This window comes from Astyanax mexicanus, chromosome 5 (genome assembly GCF_023375975.1).
Source record: "Astyanax mexicanus isolate ESR-SI-001 chromosome 5, AstMex3_surface, whole genome shotgun sequence".
NCBI lineage: Eukaryota > Metazoa > Chordata > Actinopteri > Characiformes > Acestrorhamphidae > Astyanax > Astyanax mexicanus.
Window position 1 is genome coordinate 5118821 of NC_064412.1, and position 20659 is coordinate 5139479.

The following is a 20659-nucleotide window of genomic DNA, read 5'->3' on the forward strand; positions in this document are numbered from 1 at the left end:
CTCATCACTCCTAAGGTGATGTGGATCAGCACAAGGCTGCGTCTGTGAGCTGATGTATCAGAACCGCGTCGCTGCGCTTTCCTCCGAGCGTTAGCGCTGTGATGCTACATGGTAATGCTGACTTCACATGTATCGGAGGGGGCGTGTGCTAGTCTTTACCCTCCTGGTGTTGGGGCATCACTAGTAATGGGGGGACTCCTAATGAGTGTGTTGGGTAATTAGCCTTGTAAATTGGGGAGAAAATGGGAAAACAATTAGAAACAAATAAAAAAAAGAGGGAGAGTCACCTGGAATAGTTTTCTCAGCATATTAAAGGAGTTCCTGGAGGTGCTGAACAATAGTTGTTGCTTTTCCTTCATGCTGTAAAGCTCCAGCTCATCCCAAATCACCACTTTTTTGTTTACTACAGAATATTTTACACATACACAATCATGTACATAATAGTATATAATTACACATGAGTGTTTTATTTTATTTAATACCATTTCTATTTGTGATCAAACACTAAGACCAATTCTGAACTCTTGAAGCTAGAAGCTAATGCATCTGATCCTTACATATGATTTCGATTCTCTTGATTGTTCCGGAGTGCTCTTACTTTGTTGGCTTTTCATTTTATTTAGACCAAAAAAACACCTCAAACAGAAAAGAACAGCTTCTAATTTCATTCATGTATCAATAGATGATGGATATAATATGTTCTACTAGGAACATTTATGTAGGAAACCTAGCACTTCAACTAAGGTATCCTTGATTATGAGCAAGGTGCTGAATAGAAAGCACTCTCTTTGTTATTATGAGTGGTATTCCAAAACAACTCTCTGTTTTACATATATGTAAATGGTATTTTTAAATCTCAATATAGTTAGTAACAATTGGTCATTTGCTGCAACAGTGCAGAAGTTTCCTGAAGAAGAAAACTCCCAGTGAGATCAGCTAGAGGACACAAATATAACTCCTTGGCTTGTGGAGGCCTGTAATTGTGGCTTGGCAGGGTGCAGATGGCGGCCCATTGAAAAGCTGGTCCAAGTGGTACAGTTTCATACAATGCGAACACAATTCTTTTTACTTAACACCACTTGAAATCAGTGGCTAGTTGTACAGGGGTTGGACAATGAAACTGAAACACCTGTCATCATTTTAGTGTGGGAGGTTTCATGGCTAAATTGGAGCAGCCTGTTGGCCAATCTTCATTAATTGCACATTGCACCAGTAAGAGCAGAGTGTGAAGGTTCAATTAGCAGAGTAAGAGCACAGTTTTACTCAAAATATTGCAATGCAAACAACATTATGGGTGACATACCAGAGTTCAAAAGAGGACAAATTGTTGGTGCACGTCTTGCTGGAGCATCTGTGACCAAGGCAGCAAGTCTTTGTGATGCATCAAGAGCCACGGTATCCAGGGTAATGTCAGCATACCACCAAGAAGAACCAACCACATCCAACAGGATTAACTGTGGACGCTGTGAGAGGAAGCTGTCTGAAAGGGATGTTCGGGTGCTAACCCGGATTGTATCCAAAAAACACAAAACCACGGCTGATCGAATCACGCAGAATTCAATGTGCACCTCAACTCTCCTGTTTCCACCAGAACTGTCCGTCACCACTATACATTATTGTGATCTAAAACCAGGTGTTTCAGTTTCATTAACCAACCCCTGTATTTATATATATATATAACTCAGAACAACAATTCCAATTAACACTGCCACTATGATTGGGAGATCGCTGGTTCGAATCCCGTCATGTAGCTTGCCATCAGCTGCTGGAGCCCTGAGAGAGCACAATTGGTCTTGCTCTCTCTGGGTGGGTACAGTAGATGGCACTCTTTTATCTCATCACTCCTAGGGTGATGTGGATCAGCACAAGACGCCTGTGAGCTGTTGTATCGGAACTGAGTAGCCAGCACTTTCAGTCATTTATTTAATTCAGCAAATAATAATACAAAATCAATTTTGTTTCTGCAGTCAAATGCTTTCCTTTACTTGAACACACTCATACCTCCAAAAGATCAATCAACAAGCAATGAAGTGTGTAGATGTTCCACTTGCAGGATGACTGTACAGTGTTTTCTCGTCTGTATTAAACAGGCTCGAAGACAACTGCCTAAAGCATCTTTGTGTAAATTGTGTGTGTGTGTGTGTGTGTGTGTGTGTGTGTGTGTGTGTTTCTCTGCTTCAAATCTTCCCCAGCATTAGAACATCATAACTACCCTATAATGATGTACCATGAATACATCACTTATCTGTACTTATCAGTAATTGTGGGGTAAGACTGTCATTACAGTCAGAGGAAGACTATAATCTGCCCTTAGTGGATTTATATCTGTGACAACAAACAAAAGTGCTTATCTGGACTCTGAGTTTCCTGTGTTTACAGACTCACATTTCATCTTGCTTCACTCTCACTTGGGAACATGACTTATGTCCCTTTCACATTACATAACTTTAAGATATCCGCACCCACAACACCTTTTACACCAAACACTCGTAGATACGAAAGGGTTTTTAGGAGGAAACTCATAGAAGAACAACTTTCGGTGCATAAAAGACCTTGCTTTTTATTGGAGATATTGCTTTTAAACCACTAAAATAAAAGGACTCTTAAATTCTAAGAAAAATCACTTTTTTTGGACCCTGAAGAACATTTTAATGGATATATTAAATGTACTGAAACTCAGACAGTAGTATTCTTTAGGAATTCAAGACTGTTTCTTCTAGGAATAGAATCCAAAACAATCCATTTTTTTTCTCAGAATAAAAATATTTGCTTTATACGTAGCATTTTAATGGGTGTCATTGTAGTTAAACTATTCAGAATAAAGACAGATTCTTATAAATCCAACTTATTTTTTTTTTCCAAAAACTTAATTTTTAATTAATTCAAAAAGTATTTTTTTCTAAAAATATTTTAATGGATATCTCAAAACATTTAATGGATATATTGTATATATTAAAACTCTTCTTTAGGAAATCAAGGCTGTTTCTTCTAGGACTGATTACAAATCAAGACTCATTCTTATAAAACTTCATCCAAAAAGTTTTTTTTTTCTCAAAATAACAGAAGAACATCTGAAGAACATTCTAAGGCATTGCACTTTGTAGAAATCATTAAATACATATGTTCTTTAGAGATTGAAATGTAGGTATTCTATGAATTACCCCAGAGAGCTCTTAATTTCTAAGAAGAATCACTTTTTGGCCCCTGAAGAACATTTTAGTGTATATATTAAATATACTGAAACTCAGTCAGTAGCTTCTTTAAGAAATAAAGATTCTTCTAGAACTAGAATCAAAAACATCCTTTTGTTTCAGCAAACAATAGTCTCTAGGAGGATTTTTTAAAAATAAAAATAACCACTTTTTGTAATGAATCATACTGTGTTAAAATCACTCAATCAATCGTTTTTTATGAATTTAAAAGTAGTTTTTCTATAACTTACCCTAAAAATCTCGTAAATTCTAAGTATAACCCCTTTTAAATTATATATTGAATATATTGCAAATAAATCAACAGGTTCTTTTGGAAATCAAGATTGGTTCTTCTCTGACTTAATCAAAAATCCAATTCAATTTGGGGCCTCTGAAGAACATCTGAATGGATTGTACTGTGTTGAAATCAATAAATCTATAGGTTCTGCAAGAAACAAACAAGTTTCTTTGAGGACTTTATCCAATAAGACAGTTTTTTTTTTTTTTTTTTTTTTTTTACAAAAGAACCACCTTTGGGTATCTGAGGGACATTGTAATAAATTAAACTGTATCGAATTCACTCAAAATTAAAAGATTTGAGACAGTTCTTTCATTGAAAATGCAGTAAATTTATTTAAGAGTGACAGTGATGTCAGTTCAGAAATCCCCCTTAAATTTCATAAAATTTTATTAAATTAAAATAAAACATAAAATCACATAAGTGTAAAAGAGGCTGTAGAGCCTCTACAGCAGAGCAGTACTGTTTAAAGTACACTGAAATAACGAGATAATGCTTTTTCAGCATTATTAAAAAGACAATAGTGTTTAAAGGTCCTCAGCAGTGTCCATAAGGGGTGTAAATATATTGGATTTCACAGCGATTTGATTAAGTTACAGTTACATAACACATTACCAGTCAAAAGATTTAACACAACCCCAGTATTTCCAGTTTATACTGACATTTAAGCTATTTTAAGCCCAGGAATTTCAGAACACTGAAAGGGTAGTCATTAGGTGAGCCATTAACCGTGCACCGCACAGCTTGATTTAGGGAATGTCACTGTGTCTTTGCTATCATAATGACGGGAAAAGTACACCCTGCAGAGCTCGAAAGGCAGAAGAGACATGGACTAATTCTAATAAAGGTCTCATTCCATCGTTTTTTTATTCATTTTAAAATATATAGTTGTGGTCTCTAGTATGAATGAATGCCATGTGAGCTGTTTTTTAATGGAAAAAAGTGCTCCAGTGATCCGGTATAACACTGCTTTAGTTCGGAGAAGGAGTGAATATTTCAGCTCTTGCCCATGAATTTTCATACATGCAAACATATCGCCTCTGATTTGCTAACAGAACTGTGACACCAGCGAGATGAACAAAAGTTAGAAACGTTTTAAAACAAAGACATTTTTACACTAATAACAGTCTTTGCAATGTCATATGTTACTTTACAACATGTGTAATAATGCCCTGCTAAGTGTAGTTCAGCCACTGAGCTCGTCTTAGAGTCGCTGTAAAATCGCCAAATCCACCGGAGATCCTATGTAAACCTTTAGTTGGGTAGTCCAGGGTTGGATTTTTATTTTAACTAGTGTAAACAGAATTGTTCTAAACATACACCTACAGTACCTATCTACACTGTACTTGGCTGGTGGTGTTCCTCCATAGACAAATTCTAACCATTTGTTTATTAGCTCTGAATTACTGGGTAAAGCATATAACACTGATGTGTTATTCGCACAAATAACACAGGGATGAACTGCATGCTGTTCCTAGCGCTGTTACTGTAGCTTCTATCTGACGAGATGGCGTCACCAGCCGGCTTCAGCTCTGTCTGTGGGCGGTCTTGAGCCGAGGTGGGCGGGGCCATGAATACTAATTCACGGGTTGACGTAGACTTTTCCTGATCTACTCGTTTTTCTAAATATTTTCTTTTACTAGCAACAGTCTATTTTCATTTTAATTTATTTCATGTTATGCCCAAAAACATCCATGAATAATTAAGAGTATTAGTTCATGCCTTTTGCATTGCATTTCGAGCCGTGCAAGGCGTATTTTTTGCACCCTCACAATGCCAAAAAAAGACACCGACACGCGCTATAGATCACTATGCAGGTTTGACAGCAGATGGAGTAGCTGGTAGAAAGTAATAGCCATTTTAAGAAGGTAAAATAAGAAAAGTAGGTTTAACTAGATTATGCAGCACTGAAAATATTGGGGGTGTTCTAAAATGTTTTTAACAACAGTTTATTTACACTGTAGTAGCCTTACACTACGCATTTATTCTGTACTACAATACAGACAATATCAACAACACACCTACCTACAGACCAAGCATTTTAATTTTCCTATCATTGAAATAAATTATAATCCACACTAACATTCCAAAATCAATGCTGTTGGGTCACCACCTTCAGATTGATTGCATTGCATTCATCCAAAATAATGAAAATTTGTACAACCCTAATGTCCATTATGCATAAGTGTTGGCTCAATCAGCCCAGTGATGTAAGCAGCAGCAGTGGAAGCAGACAGAGGCTCCACAGGGCCCTCAGTGTAGTTCCAGCACCTTTATAATAAAGCGGATCCTGCATCTTGCAGTTTTCCCCCTGATAACCACTGAAGCACTGGCACCTGAAGTCCTCCTTCATCTGCTGAAGCTCCTCAAGCCCCGGCTGACCAATCACGGCCAGGCCGCTGCCCTGTGCCACCACAGAGTGGCTCTGAGGGTCCAGGTGAAGATAGGTGTCCGTGTCAGGGTTCCTGCGCAGACAGCGGCCCTGGGAGCTGCACAGGAAGCGGCTGCAGTGCTCTGCTGCTGTGGACACGTTGAGGAGGTAGCGGCCCAGCGACCCGCGGAGGTACAGGTTCAGATTTGAACAGCTGGCCTGGACGGAGAGAAGCAGCTTTAATCAGGAATCAAACTCAGTAAATCAAATTCACTCTGTCAAATACTCTGCAAAGCATTTAGGTCAGAGGTCGGCAGAAGCATCTGGCCCGTGAGGTTGATTAAATTATAATGAACAATAATGAATAAAATCAAATTCTTCTCTGGTGAGCTTTTGTTTACATACCTCCCCCTGTTTCTCTGTCGCACTCAGCGTGACTTTACTTTCCTGCCCTGTCTGTTATTGTAACCTGTAATTTTGTGTTTATTAGGAAAATTATATCCTAATATAAAAAACAATAAAATCAGTTTTAACTGTGAATCTATAAACAAAATACAATTTTAAATCATTTAAAAATAAGAAAGTTTGGAATATTAAAATAAGAGTAGAGTAATAAACAAAAAAATGTTTTTTACCAACAATATACAGCTACAGACTCATGAAGTTTACTTCACATTTCACTGATAACACAAACATATATATACTGTTCTTTTGCACTTTTCTTGCTGCTTCTATTTACACTATTTGCACCTGTACTGAGCAATGACAATATAATTGAACCTATCTATCTATCATTATGAAAAAACTATAACATCACACATATTAAAGACTTGCTTCACACAATTATAGCAATATAACATTAATATACAAATAGCACTATATACTTGGTGCAGTAATTTCTACTCAAAAGTGGTTGGTCAGTGTTCTTTAAACATTCTTAAGATAAAATTTATAATATGATCACACAAAAATCGATACATTATATCCTGATAACAAAATTAACCACAATGTGATAAAAATATTGTCATATTTTCCACCTTTAGTGAGTGAGAGTCATTTAACTTAGATAATATAAAGCGTAAATCCTTACAATACTGCTGGCATAACTGGCGTCCCCCCAGAGTATGATGCCGGCTGCCCCCAGAGCCACGCTTTCTCCGATGGTGGAGACCAGGTCAGTCTGCAGAGAATAACAATTAAAGAAAATCATCATTAGTAAAGCATTCGGTAAACATTTCAACCAATCACTGGCCTCCTTACTAGATCTGACTGAAGATCGTTCAGAAGATCAGAGCTGACTATTTTAGTTGGCTGCATTTTTGCACATCCGCTCCTTTTTTAGATAGGAAATAACCAGAGGACTGGTACGATGGGTGGTGGTGAAAAATCTGACCAGCACCCTTCCTGAATGCATGCACGCACACACACACACACACACACTCACACTTAAACACTCAGACTGGGTAAAGCAGGAAAAGGCTGCTGATAGAGATAAGGGGTGAAGGTTAATGTTAGGGTACACAGCAAAGCTTTATGGAAAATTATCCTGAAGATCAAATGGAAAATAGAAAATGATGATTTTGCAAATTCACCTACAGGGTCAATAGCTTGGCATGGTGAGATGCAAACAGTATATTGTAGTATTTAGCATTTACAATACAATACATAATATGTTTTTTATCATCAGATCGAGAATATTATCAGGTATTAAAGGTTTTACTACGCTAAAATCCACTTTTTCTTGTTCTTTGTGAAATACTATAGGTCTCTCTGAGTTGTATATGCATACTGTTTCCCAACCTCCATGGTCTGCAGTAGCTAGGGAAAAGCACTGTGTCTACGTCAACTCGTAAATTAGTATTAATTGCCCCGCCCACCTCGGCTCAGGACCGCCCACAGACAGAGCTGAACCTGGGCTGCAGCAGAACCGACACTGTCTCGTCAGCTAAAGAGCTTACACCAGCTAGTTAGCATTAGCTATCTTGTGTAAGTAACTACAGGCTTAAATCGGATCTCCGGTTGATTCTGCCTTTTATCAAGACCTTAAATATACACTAGTGAAGCACGGTTTGACAAGGTTTTTTCACAAAAAAACGTCTCACTTATTTACTCAACTAGATATTTTATGAAAATAAATGAAAAAAAAACTACGCAATGAAACCTTTAAAAACACTGACCAACTGCACATTACATTATAAACAGTGTAATTAGCCATCAAGTTTAGGACCAAGTGTCTCAAGTACTGCAAGGCCTAAATACATTTATGAATCAGATTAATCCCAGAAACTTAGTCTTAGAAACTCTAAGATTACCATTAACTCCTGTATACTGGCTCAGAGTGTAAGTGATACAAAACCTTTTTCTCTGCAGTAAAATAAGTTATTTATATTTTAAATAACGTTGAGGGTTTTGGAGACTCCAGCCTCTCTACTCTCTGCTCCACTTAATCATTTCAGATCAGTGAGAGGAATCAACCCAAATTCTGCATGTTTGAAATTAGACATGAAAAATAGACAACTGTAACAAAACGAAAGGTTTGAAGGACCTTATATGTTTGATTTGTATTTACTAAAATACTGATTTTAAAAAGGAAGTTTAGACAGTTGTAGATTTACATCAATAGTTTGAAATATCTTCTACTACAATTATAATTAGGATTTTTAAAAACATTAAAACATTAAATCATTAAACTTTTTTATGTAATGCTTGAAACCCTCAAGATTTTCACATGAAATGTTGACAAAATTTACAAAAATTGACAAAATACTGGCCTGTTAAGTGGTTTATCCCTGTCTGGAAAGACTCTTAACCTTTTCAGTTTAATTAGGCCAATTTCACAATGCAAGAATCTAATGATGCAATTTCTGACTGTAAATAATTGGACACCTTAAATATGGCATTTTTCTTAGACTTTCTATTTTATTTATTCTATTTTTGTATAAATCTAAATGTTACACTGCTCAATTAATTTCATGCAGAAATGCAGAATTTCATGCAGAAATAATTGCATATGATATGATATGGCTCACTCCTAACTGAGATTTTCACCAGATTGTAACATGTAAGACAATGATCCAACATGTCATGATATTCAGGACTAAAGTAAAATAAGTTATACTGGTGTGTACAGTTATCTAGTGTCTATTTTTAGTAAATATTATGTAATGGGAAATAAATACAGTGTAGATTTTCTTTTTACTACCAACATAAACAAAAAATGTACCTTGATGGCACATATGGCCACATATGACATGGTGCAGGAATAACCTTGTAAGTTGCTCTGGATAAAATGTGATTGTTAGAATATACAGCTCTGGAAAAAAATAAGAGACCACTTAAAAATGATGAGTTTCTTTGATTTTACCAAATTGAAAACCTCTGGGATCAAAAGTTATCAAACCAAGCTGGACTGCTTCAATTTTTGCACCAGGACTAAAGGCATAAAGCTATCCAAAAGCAGTGTGTAAGACTGGTGGAGGAGAACATGATGCCAAGATGCATGAAAACTGTGATTAAAAACCAGGATTATTCCACCAAATATTGATTTCTGAACTTGTTTTCTCTGTATCATTTGAGGTCCGGAAGTTTTGCATCTTTTTTTTGTTATTTCAGTCATTCAGTCTGCATATAAATGCTCTAAATGACAATGTTTTTATTTGTAATTTGGGAGAAATGTTGTCTGTAGTTTATAGAATAAAACAACAATGTTCATGTTTTTCAAACATAAACCTTTAAATAGCAAAACATTTGAGAAACTGATTTAGAAACTGTAGTGTTCTCTTAATTTTTTCCAGAGCTGAATGACAACATACTCAATAATAACTTCTGTACTGTAATGCATACAGTATCATATAACCATGGTTCCTGCCAGTAGCACACACTAAGTACACAGCCCTTATGAAAGGTCATCAAAGTATAATCCACACTGTCAGTTATAACCTCACCTCAGTAAGCAGCTCCAGCTCGTTGGCATACGTTGGCCGGGTGTAGACGAATACCGGTCGTGCCAGCCCGTCACCCACAGATGCCAGCCTCATGCCCTCCTTTACCCTGTTCCTCACAAACTGCCGGGCGAAGGGTGTGGATCGCAGCACTGATCCTATGTAGATGGAGGGGAAGAGGGCAGTGCTTTCAGTCCACAGCCACTTCAGCTGGTCGTTGCGTGCCATCTCCGGGTCTGGGCAGCGACCGGTGTAGTTCTCCAGGCTGTTGCGGTAATTGTGGTTGTAGCAGTCTGGGAACAGGTAGAAGCCCCAGAGCTGGTTGGGTCTCAGGTTTTTGGCCTGTCTTAGAGTCTTAAGCATGAAGGTACGCCCTGACAGCTCAAACTCCTGCTGGGCGATTTTGTTGACCCGGAATTGGTCCCAAGTTGGGTTCTTCTGGAATACTAATCGTCTCGACTCATTCCTGTAGATGTTCTTGGCGTCCCAGTTCCGAATCCAAAGAGGCCGCCAATCCTCCCAGTCTATAACGGCTAGGCCTCGTGCCGTAGGGTCACGGATGTACTTTGTGATACCATCAGGCATCCTCTCAAGGTGCTGGGTCAGGCTGGCAATTTGAGGCAGCCCACCGTTAACTGGAGTGCCTGACTCAAAATACGGGTACAGGCCCAGGCGGTCCCTGTAGAAGATGGTGAGGTTCTGTTTTGTGAAGCCCTCATTGGGTGAAGCCACAATCTGGAACATATCCAGCTGGAAGCGAATGCCATGGCGGGGTGCACAGTCCTCCGTGGGGGCATTCCAGGCTAGAAGCAAAGGCTTATTAGGGAACAAAGGCCATCTTGTGGGCTTCAGATCTTGGGCGACAGTGGCACAGTCCAAGACTAGTGGAACTAGAAGCCAGATCTTCCACTTGGACACGATCCAGTTCGCCATGCCTTCAGGGTTTTCACAGCAACAGCTTTCCTTCTGTTAGGGTCTGTCAAACAAAAAAAATGCATAACTCACTGGAGTTTTGCTTGATTCACAGACAATATACTAGTGCATCTCAAAAAATAGAATATCATTGATCACTGATTGGTGGAAACTTCACACTAGACCTCAAGCAGTTTGGACTGTGTGTCTCTCCACTCTTCCTCCAGACTCTGCTCCCCTTATTTCCAAATGAAATGTAAAATTTAGTGATGATCAGTGATGGTTTGGAGAGACATGTCATCTGCTGGTGTTGATCCACTGTGTTTTATTATCAAGTCTAAAATCTGTGCAGTGTTCTTGCACTTCATGCTTCTCTCTGATGACAACTTTTATGAAGATGCAGATTTCATTTTCCAGCAGGACTTCGCACACTGCTCACACTGCCAAAAGTACCAACTGTTCTTATATAATATTTAAATTTTTTTGTGACCCTAACGTTAAATGATTTTTGGGTTTTCACTGACTGTAAGCCACAATCAACAACAATAAAATAAATACACAATGAAAGTAGATTACTCGGTGTGTAATACATCTATAAAATATATGAGTTTCACAATTTTAACTGAATTACTAAAATAAATTTATATACTTTCAATGATATTCTATTTTTTAGAGGCACTAGTATACAGCAAATAAATCAACCAGTCTTAGTGAAAATTTAATAATATTTCTTAAAATAAGCAATTGCAAAATCTTAAAATGAGTAAAGTAAGACTTAAATCAAGCAAATATCACTTTGGACACAATAATCAGAATAACGTAACAAGTGACTTTTGGTGCTTATTTTGAGTTAAAATGACTTAATTCTTATTGTTCCTAAAACAAGCCAAATAATCTTACACTTACACAATGCTTAGTAAGACAAATATTTTCAGCAGATAAAAAAATAAGATTTATTGCCTTGAAATTATTTTTGCAGTGCATTATTCAAATTAAACTAATTGAACTAAATGCACTCAGAAACAAAGAAAAATATATTTTAGGCTCTAAAAGTTGGATCTTAACTATTTTTAAGATATGGCGATTTGTGTGGGACAGGTGATTTTCAGTTTTTTGGAAAATTTATAAAAATATATAATTATATAAAAAATATACCAAATAGTGAAAACCAATGGGTCCATTTTTGAAGCCCAATTTAGTATGTACTTTCACATGAGCCATTAATCACCAGGGTACAGAGTGTTTTTTTTTAAATATACTGTAAGCTGAACAGAGGACCTTTAAAATAGGTGAAATTTGATTTTATTTCCACTGTTAAAAGGGTTAAACTGGTTTCTTCTAAGATAAGCTATTCAAACTATTTATCAACTACAAGAACAATCACAGTACTATCAGTTCCCACATCCAGAGCTCGTAAAACACAAGCCACTGTAAATATGAGCCTCCTCAAAGCAAGCCGGCCTGACTGACAGTGACACACTGCAAATAACAGAAATAACTTCAGCTCTGAAACCCAATAATGGCCTGAGTAAGCAAGACTTCTTAAGCACCATAAAACACTACTTTTACAGCATAAGGAAGGAGTTAAGAAGAAAACCCAACTCACCACAGAGATCAGAAAGGCAGAACATGCTGGGATAATGAATGCCCTCGTGCTGTGTGAGGGCTGCATGTAGACACGAGTCATTTCTATAAAAATATAGAGTTTTTAAATAAATAAAAGTACTTTTTAACATGTGCAGTTAAAGCGCACTGTTCTGCACTCTCTCCTGGTTCATTGATAGTGAGGATGGGCGGGGGTCACATTACTACTGTCTTTATGGAGGGCCGCTTGTGGGCGTGGTTTCCCCAGAGCACCAATGATTCTGGGGTGGGCGTGGTCACCATGTAAAGTGGGCGGGGCTTTACGTGTATGCCGTTGTCATGCGCAATATGAACTAGAGGAGCAATCCACGTGGAAACGTGATGTTCTTCTCTGAACCATCACAAAGATACAGTATACAGCTCTGGAAAAAAATGAAGAGACCACTTCAGTTTCTAAATCAGATCTCTGATTTCTCTGATTTTACTATTTATAGGTATATGTTTGAGTAAAATGAACATTAAATAAAAATTCCGTCATTTAGAGCATTTATTTGCAGAAAATGAGAAACGGCTGAAATAACAAAAAAAGATGCAGAGCTTTCAGACCTCAAATAATGCAAAGAAAGAAAACAAGTTCATATTCATAAAGTTTTAAAAGTTAAAAAAACAATATTTGGTGGAATAACCCTGGTTTTTAATCACAGTTTTCATGCATGTTGGCATCATGTTCTCCTCCACCAGTCTTACACACTGCTTTTGGATAACTTTATGCTGCTTTACTCCTGGTGCAAAAATTCAAGCAGTTCAGCTTGGTGGTTTGATGGCTTGTGATCATCCATCTTCCTCATGATTAGATTCCAGAGGTTTCCAATTTGGTAAAATTTTAAGAATCAGTGGTTTCCCAAAAGTTTCTTAGCAATATTATTCTACAATGGTTGAGGGATCGTCACACTGAGCTCTCTGTCTCCATGTTAAGATGTTTTAACAGTTTTTCTGGATTGTTTTCACACATTTTCTGAAAACAGGTCTCATATTCCCAGAACTCTACACACAAATAAACACACACACACAATGGGAAAAACCCCTCAAATCTCCTGCAAAATGAAACTTTATATTCAAATCAATGTTCTCTCTTCTCAAAATTGTGTTTTATGTTGAGATGACACACAAACCATCATATGAACAGACAATTAGAAGAACCAGTTAAACAATACAGACAGTACATACTGTAAGTGTGCTGTAAAACATTTTTAGATTTTAGATTTAGATTTTAGATTATTGTTTTTATACTCAGAACACAAAAATATGAATATAAATATATTTAATTTTTCCACAAATACAATGTAGACAGTGTACATCCCATACCTGGCAAGTCTCCTGTTTTGGCCGGGAAACTACGGTATTTTACTCCACTTTCCCGCCATCCTCCCGTATTAGTATTTTAGTTAGCTTAACTTTAGAATTAGCTAGATAGATGGTCAGAGTTTGAGAAATATATATATATATATATATATATATATATATATATATATATATATATAGATATAATGTTCAACCTGCCCTGATCAGCCAATAACTATTTCATTTTCAAACTGTGTATACTAATTTAGGATTGCAGGCCTACTGTAAGCTATAATGAAAGAAAATGTATTTATTGTATTAGTTCAGGGCTAGTTCTAGGGTTTGTTAGAATTTGTTCAAATCTCAAGTATTGTGGTGTAATTGTGGTTAGAAGGGGCAGAAGAGATGGTTGAGCTGGAGAGAGAGAAAATGTGAAGAGGGCTGAAATTAACTGAATTGATCAGGACTGGACTGATCAATAGAAAGAAGTATGCCAAAAAAAAGATTTCATGTAAATATCTAGAAAAGGATTTTAAAGACAGACCTATGAGATTCTGATAATCTAATTGTAGTTTGTAAAAGGGTCACAGGTGGTTATTTTAGATTTCTTGTAAACCTGTCTTAAAATGTAAGGGATTCTGAACCTCGGTTGGGTTGGTGGGCGTCTCGAAGCGGGTGGCGGAAAATTTCCCTTATTTTTAAGTCCAAAACTTGACAGTTATTACATCCCAACCAACACACAGTTGCATGCACAGATAGACAGTGGTCTACATACAAAACAACATAAGAATTTACTGTATACAGTTACAGTAAAAAAAAAAAAGTTATGAAGTTATTTTACAAGTAAAGTTACTTGTTTGCACTTTGGAATTCATAAATTGGGAGTATTAAAAAGCAGTCAAGATGTATAAAGTACTTTTAAGAAACTCCTGAAGACAGAGCTTTTAAAAGAGTCGTGATGGATCACAGTATAAAACTTTTAACCAATAGGGAGTCAGAATGGTATATGTTTATACTTCTCTACATCCAGTCACAATCAGATTCACTCCATCTGTTGAAAAAATATATACTTGGTTGTATTTAAAACATATTGAGAAATGTCTAAGTATCCTGTAAATATACTAAGAGTATATTAACCTATTATGCTTTATGAAATGTTTGAAAGTAAACATTGATCACACTTAAAAAAGTACAATATAGTGATTTTTAAAAAATAGACTACTATGAAGTACACTTTTAGTTTAATATAATTTAGTATACTTCTAAAATACTTATTTTCAAATACATTTTGTACATTTTTAGCAAAGTGTTTTGAAAACAACTGTTACAGTAGTTCACTTACAAGTACAATGTATTATGTAACTTTTCAGAAAGTAAATTAAATAACTACATTTATAAAATTTTAAGTAAATTTGTAACACACTATAAATTGTAGTGCAGTATATTAGGATATCAAATGTTTTATACCCAACAAAGTATACTAGAAGTGTGCTACAAAAGACACAAACAAGAAGCATATTTGTACTCTAATCTAAGTATATCATATATTTAACATCAATTCTTAGTACATTTCTAATATGCCTGCTGTACAATAGTGATACATGTGTAATACTCATTAAATTCATTTAAATTTTGGTGTTAGCTTATTTAAAATATGGGGTTACATAAATGAAGTAATTTAAATGTTTAAATGTTACTTAAGTATATTTAAAATAGTTTTATTTCAATACAATTAAGCACACTTAGCACAATTAAAGTAAGACTTTTGTACAATATTTATACCATTAAAGTATAATTACAACTATAAGTACAAAAGGTTTAGCTCTCTTTAAATATACTGATTAATAATAAAGTGGCTACAAGAATACTTAATGAATAATAAAGAATAATAATGCTTAGTATACTTTAATCTACTTTTTTCACTAGGGTGGATGGAGAGATTAATCTGGATAAGGGTTTTATTTTAAAAAATCTTAGCAAGTGAATTTATCTAGTTTCAAAAATCCTCTGATGAGGATTTTTAGTCTTATTTAAGCATTGAAAATGTAAGATTGTTTTACTTATTTTAGGAGTAATTATCTTATTCAGTCTTAGTTGGAATTTTCACTTTATTTTAAGTAATTTCAACTCAAAATAAACACAAAAAGTCACGTTATTTTGATACTTGAATATATAGCTAGAAAACAAAATATTTTTGCTTGATTTAGGTGTTACTTCACTCATTTTGAGGTTTAGTCATTGCTTATTTTAAGAATACTTTATAAGAAAATTTAAGCATTTATGTCTAAATTAAAATAAATCATACATAGTCTTTGCCATATATATGCAATATATGCAAATTAAAACTAATATATGTATGTTAAGCAAAAGAATCTGCCAATGGGGTAAGCAAAATTGTCTTAGTAAGATTTCTTTTAAAAAAGCAATGGCAAAGTCTCAAAATGAGTGAAGTAACACTTAAATCAAGCAAAAAAGTCACTGTTTTTGGACACAAGAATCAGAATAACTTGATTGCTGCTTGATTGAGCTTATTTTGAGTCTTATCAAATGACTTAAAATAAGGTACAAAATCTAAGTAAGAATGATTAAGATAATTATCCCTAAAATAAGCAAAATAATCGAACACTTACACACAATGCTTAGTAAGAGAAAAAGTCTTATCAGAGAAGAAAATAAGATTTATTGCCTTAAATTTAGAACATTTTACTTGCTAAGATTTAGTTTTTTGCAGTGTAGAAGTGAAAATTTGTCTGGGAAATAAATAATTAATTCAGTAAAGTATAGATAACCAACATTTCTACTTAAGTAAGGTAACAGTGGTTGAGTAGGATGAACTAAGGGGTCGAGAAGATCCACTGTGCTGTCAGAAAGGAAGTGTGGAAGTCAGGAGAGATCATGACAGGTAGGACATGAGGTCACTGTTGGCGCACGCTGATCTTGGAGTATTCCTGGCCAACAGTGACCTGCCCACTTCCTGTTCCGCCGTTTCTCCTCATTTCTGCTGACTCGCCTACTGCTTCTGTATAAGAGAGAGAGAGAGAGGGAGAGAGAGAGAGGGAGAGAGAGGGGGAGCCTTCCTTCCTCCTGACACTTCCCATTCACCCTGGAAGGGGCTTTACATCACGGCTGCTCCCGACCAGGCCGGGCCAGGAAACCGTAACAAAGTGAGGGGAACTGAACTCACACACACCCACTGCTACCCGCACCCCAGGAAACCCATCCTAACACAATGGAAGAGGACAGGGACATCAGTGTGTCGCTTACTCATACTCAGCCTTGTTTTTGTAGAACTACACTCAGCTAAACTGCTGCCAGAGCAGAGTCATCAGTAATGTTCAGGAAAAGAGTTAGAACTGAGACAAATTAGCCTTTTTACTGGTTTAAACTGGTATATATTAGGGGTTCTCAACTGGTCTTAACCCAAGACCCACATTTTCTCATTTTTCTTATGGTCATTAAGTTGCGACCCAGTTTTAGATAGTTTAGAATACAAACAAAAACAATTTATTTTTGAAAAATAGCCTTTAAAAAACACATGTAAACTTAGATACAGCTCTAAAATATATAAAGTAGACCACTTCAGTTTCTGAATCAGTTTCTCTGATTTTGCTATTTATAGGTTTATGTTTGAGTAAAATGAACATTGTTGTTTTATTCTATAAACTACAGACAACATTTCTCCCAAATTTCAATTAGAAATATGGTAATTTAGAGCATTTATTTGAACTTTAGTTCAAATAGAATTAAATTAGAGTTTTCAGACCTTAAATAATGCAAAGAAAACAAGTTTTAAGAGTTCAGAAATCAATATTTGGTAAAATAATCCTGATTTTTATCACAGTTTTTATGCATCTTGGCATCATGTTCTCCTCCACCAGTCTTACACACTGCTTTTGGAAAACTTTATGCTTCACACTCCTTCTGCAAAAATTCAAATCAAACAAACTCATCACACAAATCATTTTTAGCTGCGAATGACAACTACATGTATAAAAGTTACTACAGTAAAATTAAATATAAACACTGCACAAAATAAATAAATAAATAAATAAATGTGCTGACAGGAATATTCTGTTTCTGACATGTTATGTATGGCCCATAAACCTATTCTAACTTGTGTAAAAAGAGGTATAATGTGTCCCCTTTAATAAAATCTAGTAATATTGTATCTTGGCAAGTTATGTAACATTGCTGTTGAGCTCAGATGACCATGAACCCCCCACGTTCTTATCTCATGTCTCATGTCACCGTGGCCTTCTCCAGGAACATCCAGCTTTATACAACAGATAATAAAAAAAAAAGGCTAAGAAGAGTGGGTGTTGATGTATTTTTACACTGCATCAAAGAAAAGATACCCTATAGAAAAAATCAATAAGAATTATTGTGTTATATTGAATATTATAGTGAATATTATAATATTTATCATAATAGTTATAATAGTCATTTTTCAAAGTTATGACACTTAAAGGCACATTATTCTGAAGACACTCCTGTAAATTCTGACAAGTATAATAATTGCTTCATCAGTATAACAGCCAAAAGTTTGGACATACCTTAAATTCAGAGTTTTTTCAATATTTTAATATTTTCTGCATTGTAGATTAATACTAAAGTCATCCAAACTATGAACAAAAACATATGGAATTATTTAGTAAACAAAAAATAGTGTTAAACAAACCAGAATATGTTTTTATATTTTAGATTCTTCAAAGTAACACCTCTTACTTAGATGATCAGTTTTGCACACCTCTGCTGGATTTTCTCAGTCAGATTTATGAGGTAGAGTCACCTGGAATTCAGGCTTTCAGTTAACAGCTGTGCTGAACTCATCAAGAGTTAATTACTTGAATTTCTTGTCTCTTAATAAAGTGTTTGAGAGCATCAGTTAAAGTAAAGTAGTGAAGAGGTAGAGTTACAGGTATACAGTGAATAGTGAATATTTGAGTAATGTTCTAATCCAGATTATGAGAAGCAACAACTACTCAACTAAGTAAAGATATGAAGGTCAGTCAATATGAAACATTTTAAGACCATCAAAATTGTTCTGAGGTTCGAAACCCTGCTAATGCAGCTTTGCCATCAGCTGCCGGCGCTCAGAGGGAGCAAAATTGGCCCTGATCCTTCTGGGTGGGTAGATGGCACTCTCTCCCCACATCATTAAAAGGGTGATGTCCGCAGCACAGGGCGTCTGTGAGCTGATGTATCGGAATCGAGCTGCTGCTGATGAAAGAAGTGATAGTCTTCACCCTCCTGGTGTGTTGGGGCATTACTAGTGATAGGGGGAGTCCTAATGAATGGGTAGGGTAAAATTATATATATAAAAAAATGTTCTGATGATACTGGCACTCATCAGGACTGCTACATTGAAGGAAGAGCAAGAAATTCCTCTGTTGCACACACACCCTTTAGAGGACCATGATCTTCCACACTCGTTCCCCTCATCACTTTCACCCCCACGTTCACACTTCATTGGTTCGCTGAGTTATCGGTGTCTGTGATTGTGCGCAGACATGGCATCCTGTTCTGGCGTGTTTGTACCATGTGTGTCTGGGTGGGACCGCCGTCTCCAGTGCTTTCAGTGCTCTCCCTCTGTATCCGCTGTGGGCCTCGGCCCAGTTTCTCCAGGCAGCCTCTCCCCTCACACCCCCCGTCGTTTGAGCCAGGGCTGGGCAGCTGCTTCCAATGGAATGTACCTTTAAGTGCTGGCCCGGCTCAGATAAAGCGTCTACTGCCATGACGATAAAGCAGAAGCCGGTGGAGGGCCCTCCCAGCAGTGAGCTTCAAAGCAGAGGCGGAAACACAACAAAGAACTTAACCTCTGGCCCCTCCACCTTACCGCACCCACATTCCTCAGCCTGGGAACGGTGCCGCACAGCTTGCCAGGGTAGAGACCACAAACACAGAGCCTGGAAATGAAGCTGTGGGTGACAAACAGCCTGAACACACAGTGTGGAAATGAGAGTATCTAGTGCTGTGCCGATGACGATATATGACGATAAATATCGTGGGGACTAGGGGTGTCACGATTTCGATATTTCATCAAAATCAATCAAAATTATGTCATGGTCTCGAGCATCGAAATCAAAAGAGGATCGACGATCCCTCCCGCAAATGGCGCAGCACACTGTAGCTCAAAGAGCAGCCCTTTCTCCAGAAAATGTGGACATTCTCATCTTCTTAAAGAAAAACTTGAAAACATAAAAATAACAGTTGTTTTGTCTAGCCTCAAATATGTTAATAGTTTTGGTACCTTAAGGAGCATCTTTCTCTCAGATAAAGTTAATAATATATCTTTATTAAAGAAAAAAACGTGTCATTCTCAGGGACCGAAAATGTCTTAAAGTCTTATTTTTCATGTTTAACTGTTATAGTAGGATAGAGTTCTATTTGTTAAGGCTCTAATTGTTCTATTATTTTTTACATGACTGTTCCTGTATTTTTTTATTATTTATTTTGTTATGTTGCACATTGCTTTTTTAGTAGTGCACACTGCTGCTACCAAAAAAACACTAGATGGCATTACAAACATATCTTAATTAAATTATTTAAATTTGACCATAAGTGCCTAATGTGGTGTATTACAGATCACTTGTATCACTTTGCATCACTTATATCAAGTTCACCTTTTGAAATAAGATATTGTAAATTTGATGAATCAAACCAATGACTGACCATAGACTAATCTAAAACTGGCAAAGGCCTCTCTGCTGTAAAAAAAAGAAAAAAGAAAATCGAATCGAATCAAATCGTGACCCTAAAATCGGAAATAAAATCGAATAAATTTTTTATTTGATCAATTATTCATGCAAATATATAAAGTAAGCTACGATGAAATGTATTGGCGTGGTCACTTTGCATAAACTCGGTGTGATAAAGTATTCTTCACAAAAAAAGCTTCCTAATGTGACGCTGCTTTACGTTATTTGACGGACACTTAAAAAAATGTTAATTGAGTTAATTTTGATAATTAATTTAAATACCTGTATAATTTTGAAAAAATTAGCTACTGCATCTACCTCAC

At 36.2% G+C, this 20659-nt stretch overlaps 2 protein-coding genes across 4 annotated transcripts in view; both read right to left on the reverse strand.

The window, feature by feature from the left end:
• The window catches only part of rps10 (ribosomal protein S10), a 532411-nt gene that overhangs the window by 460824 nt on the left and 50928 nt on the right, over positions 1 to 20659 (reverse strand). The window lies entirely within an intron of this gene.
• On the reverse strand, positions 3811 to 12504 carry hyal2a (hyaluronidase 2a). The gene is made up of 4 exons (XM_007234292.4): positions 12320 to 12504; positions 9805 to 10777; positions 6951 to 7040; positions 3811 to 6079 (listed from the first exon to the last, which is right to left on the reverse strand). The coding sequence occupies exons 2-4, from the start codon at positions 10732 to 10734 to the stop codon at positions 5687 to 5689; spliced, it is 1413 nt and encodes a 470-aa protein (XP_007234354.3). The 5' UTR covers positions 10735 to 10777; positions 12320 to 12504; the 3' UTR covers positions 3811 to 5686.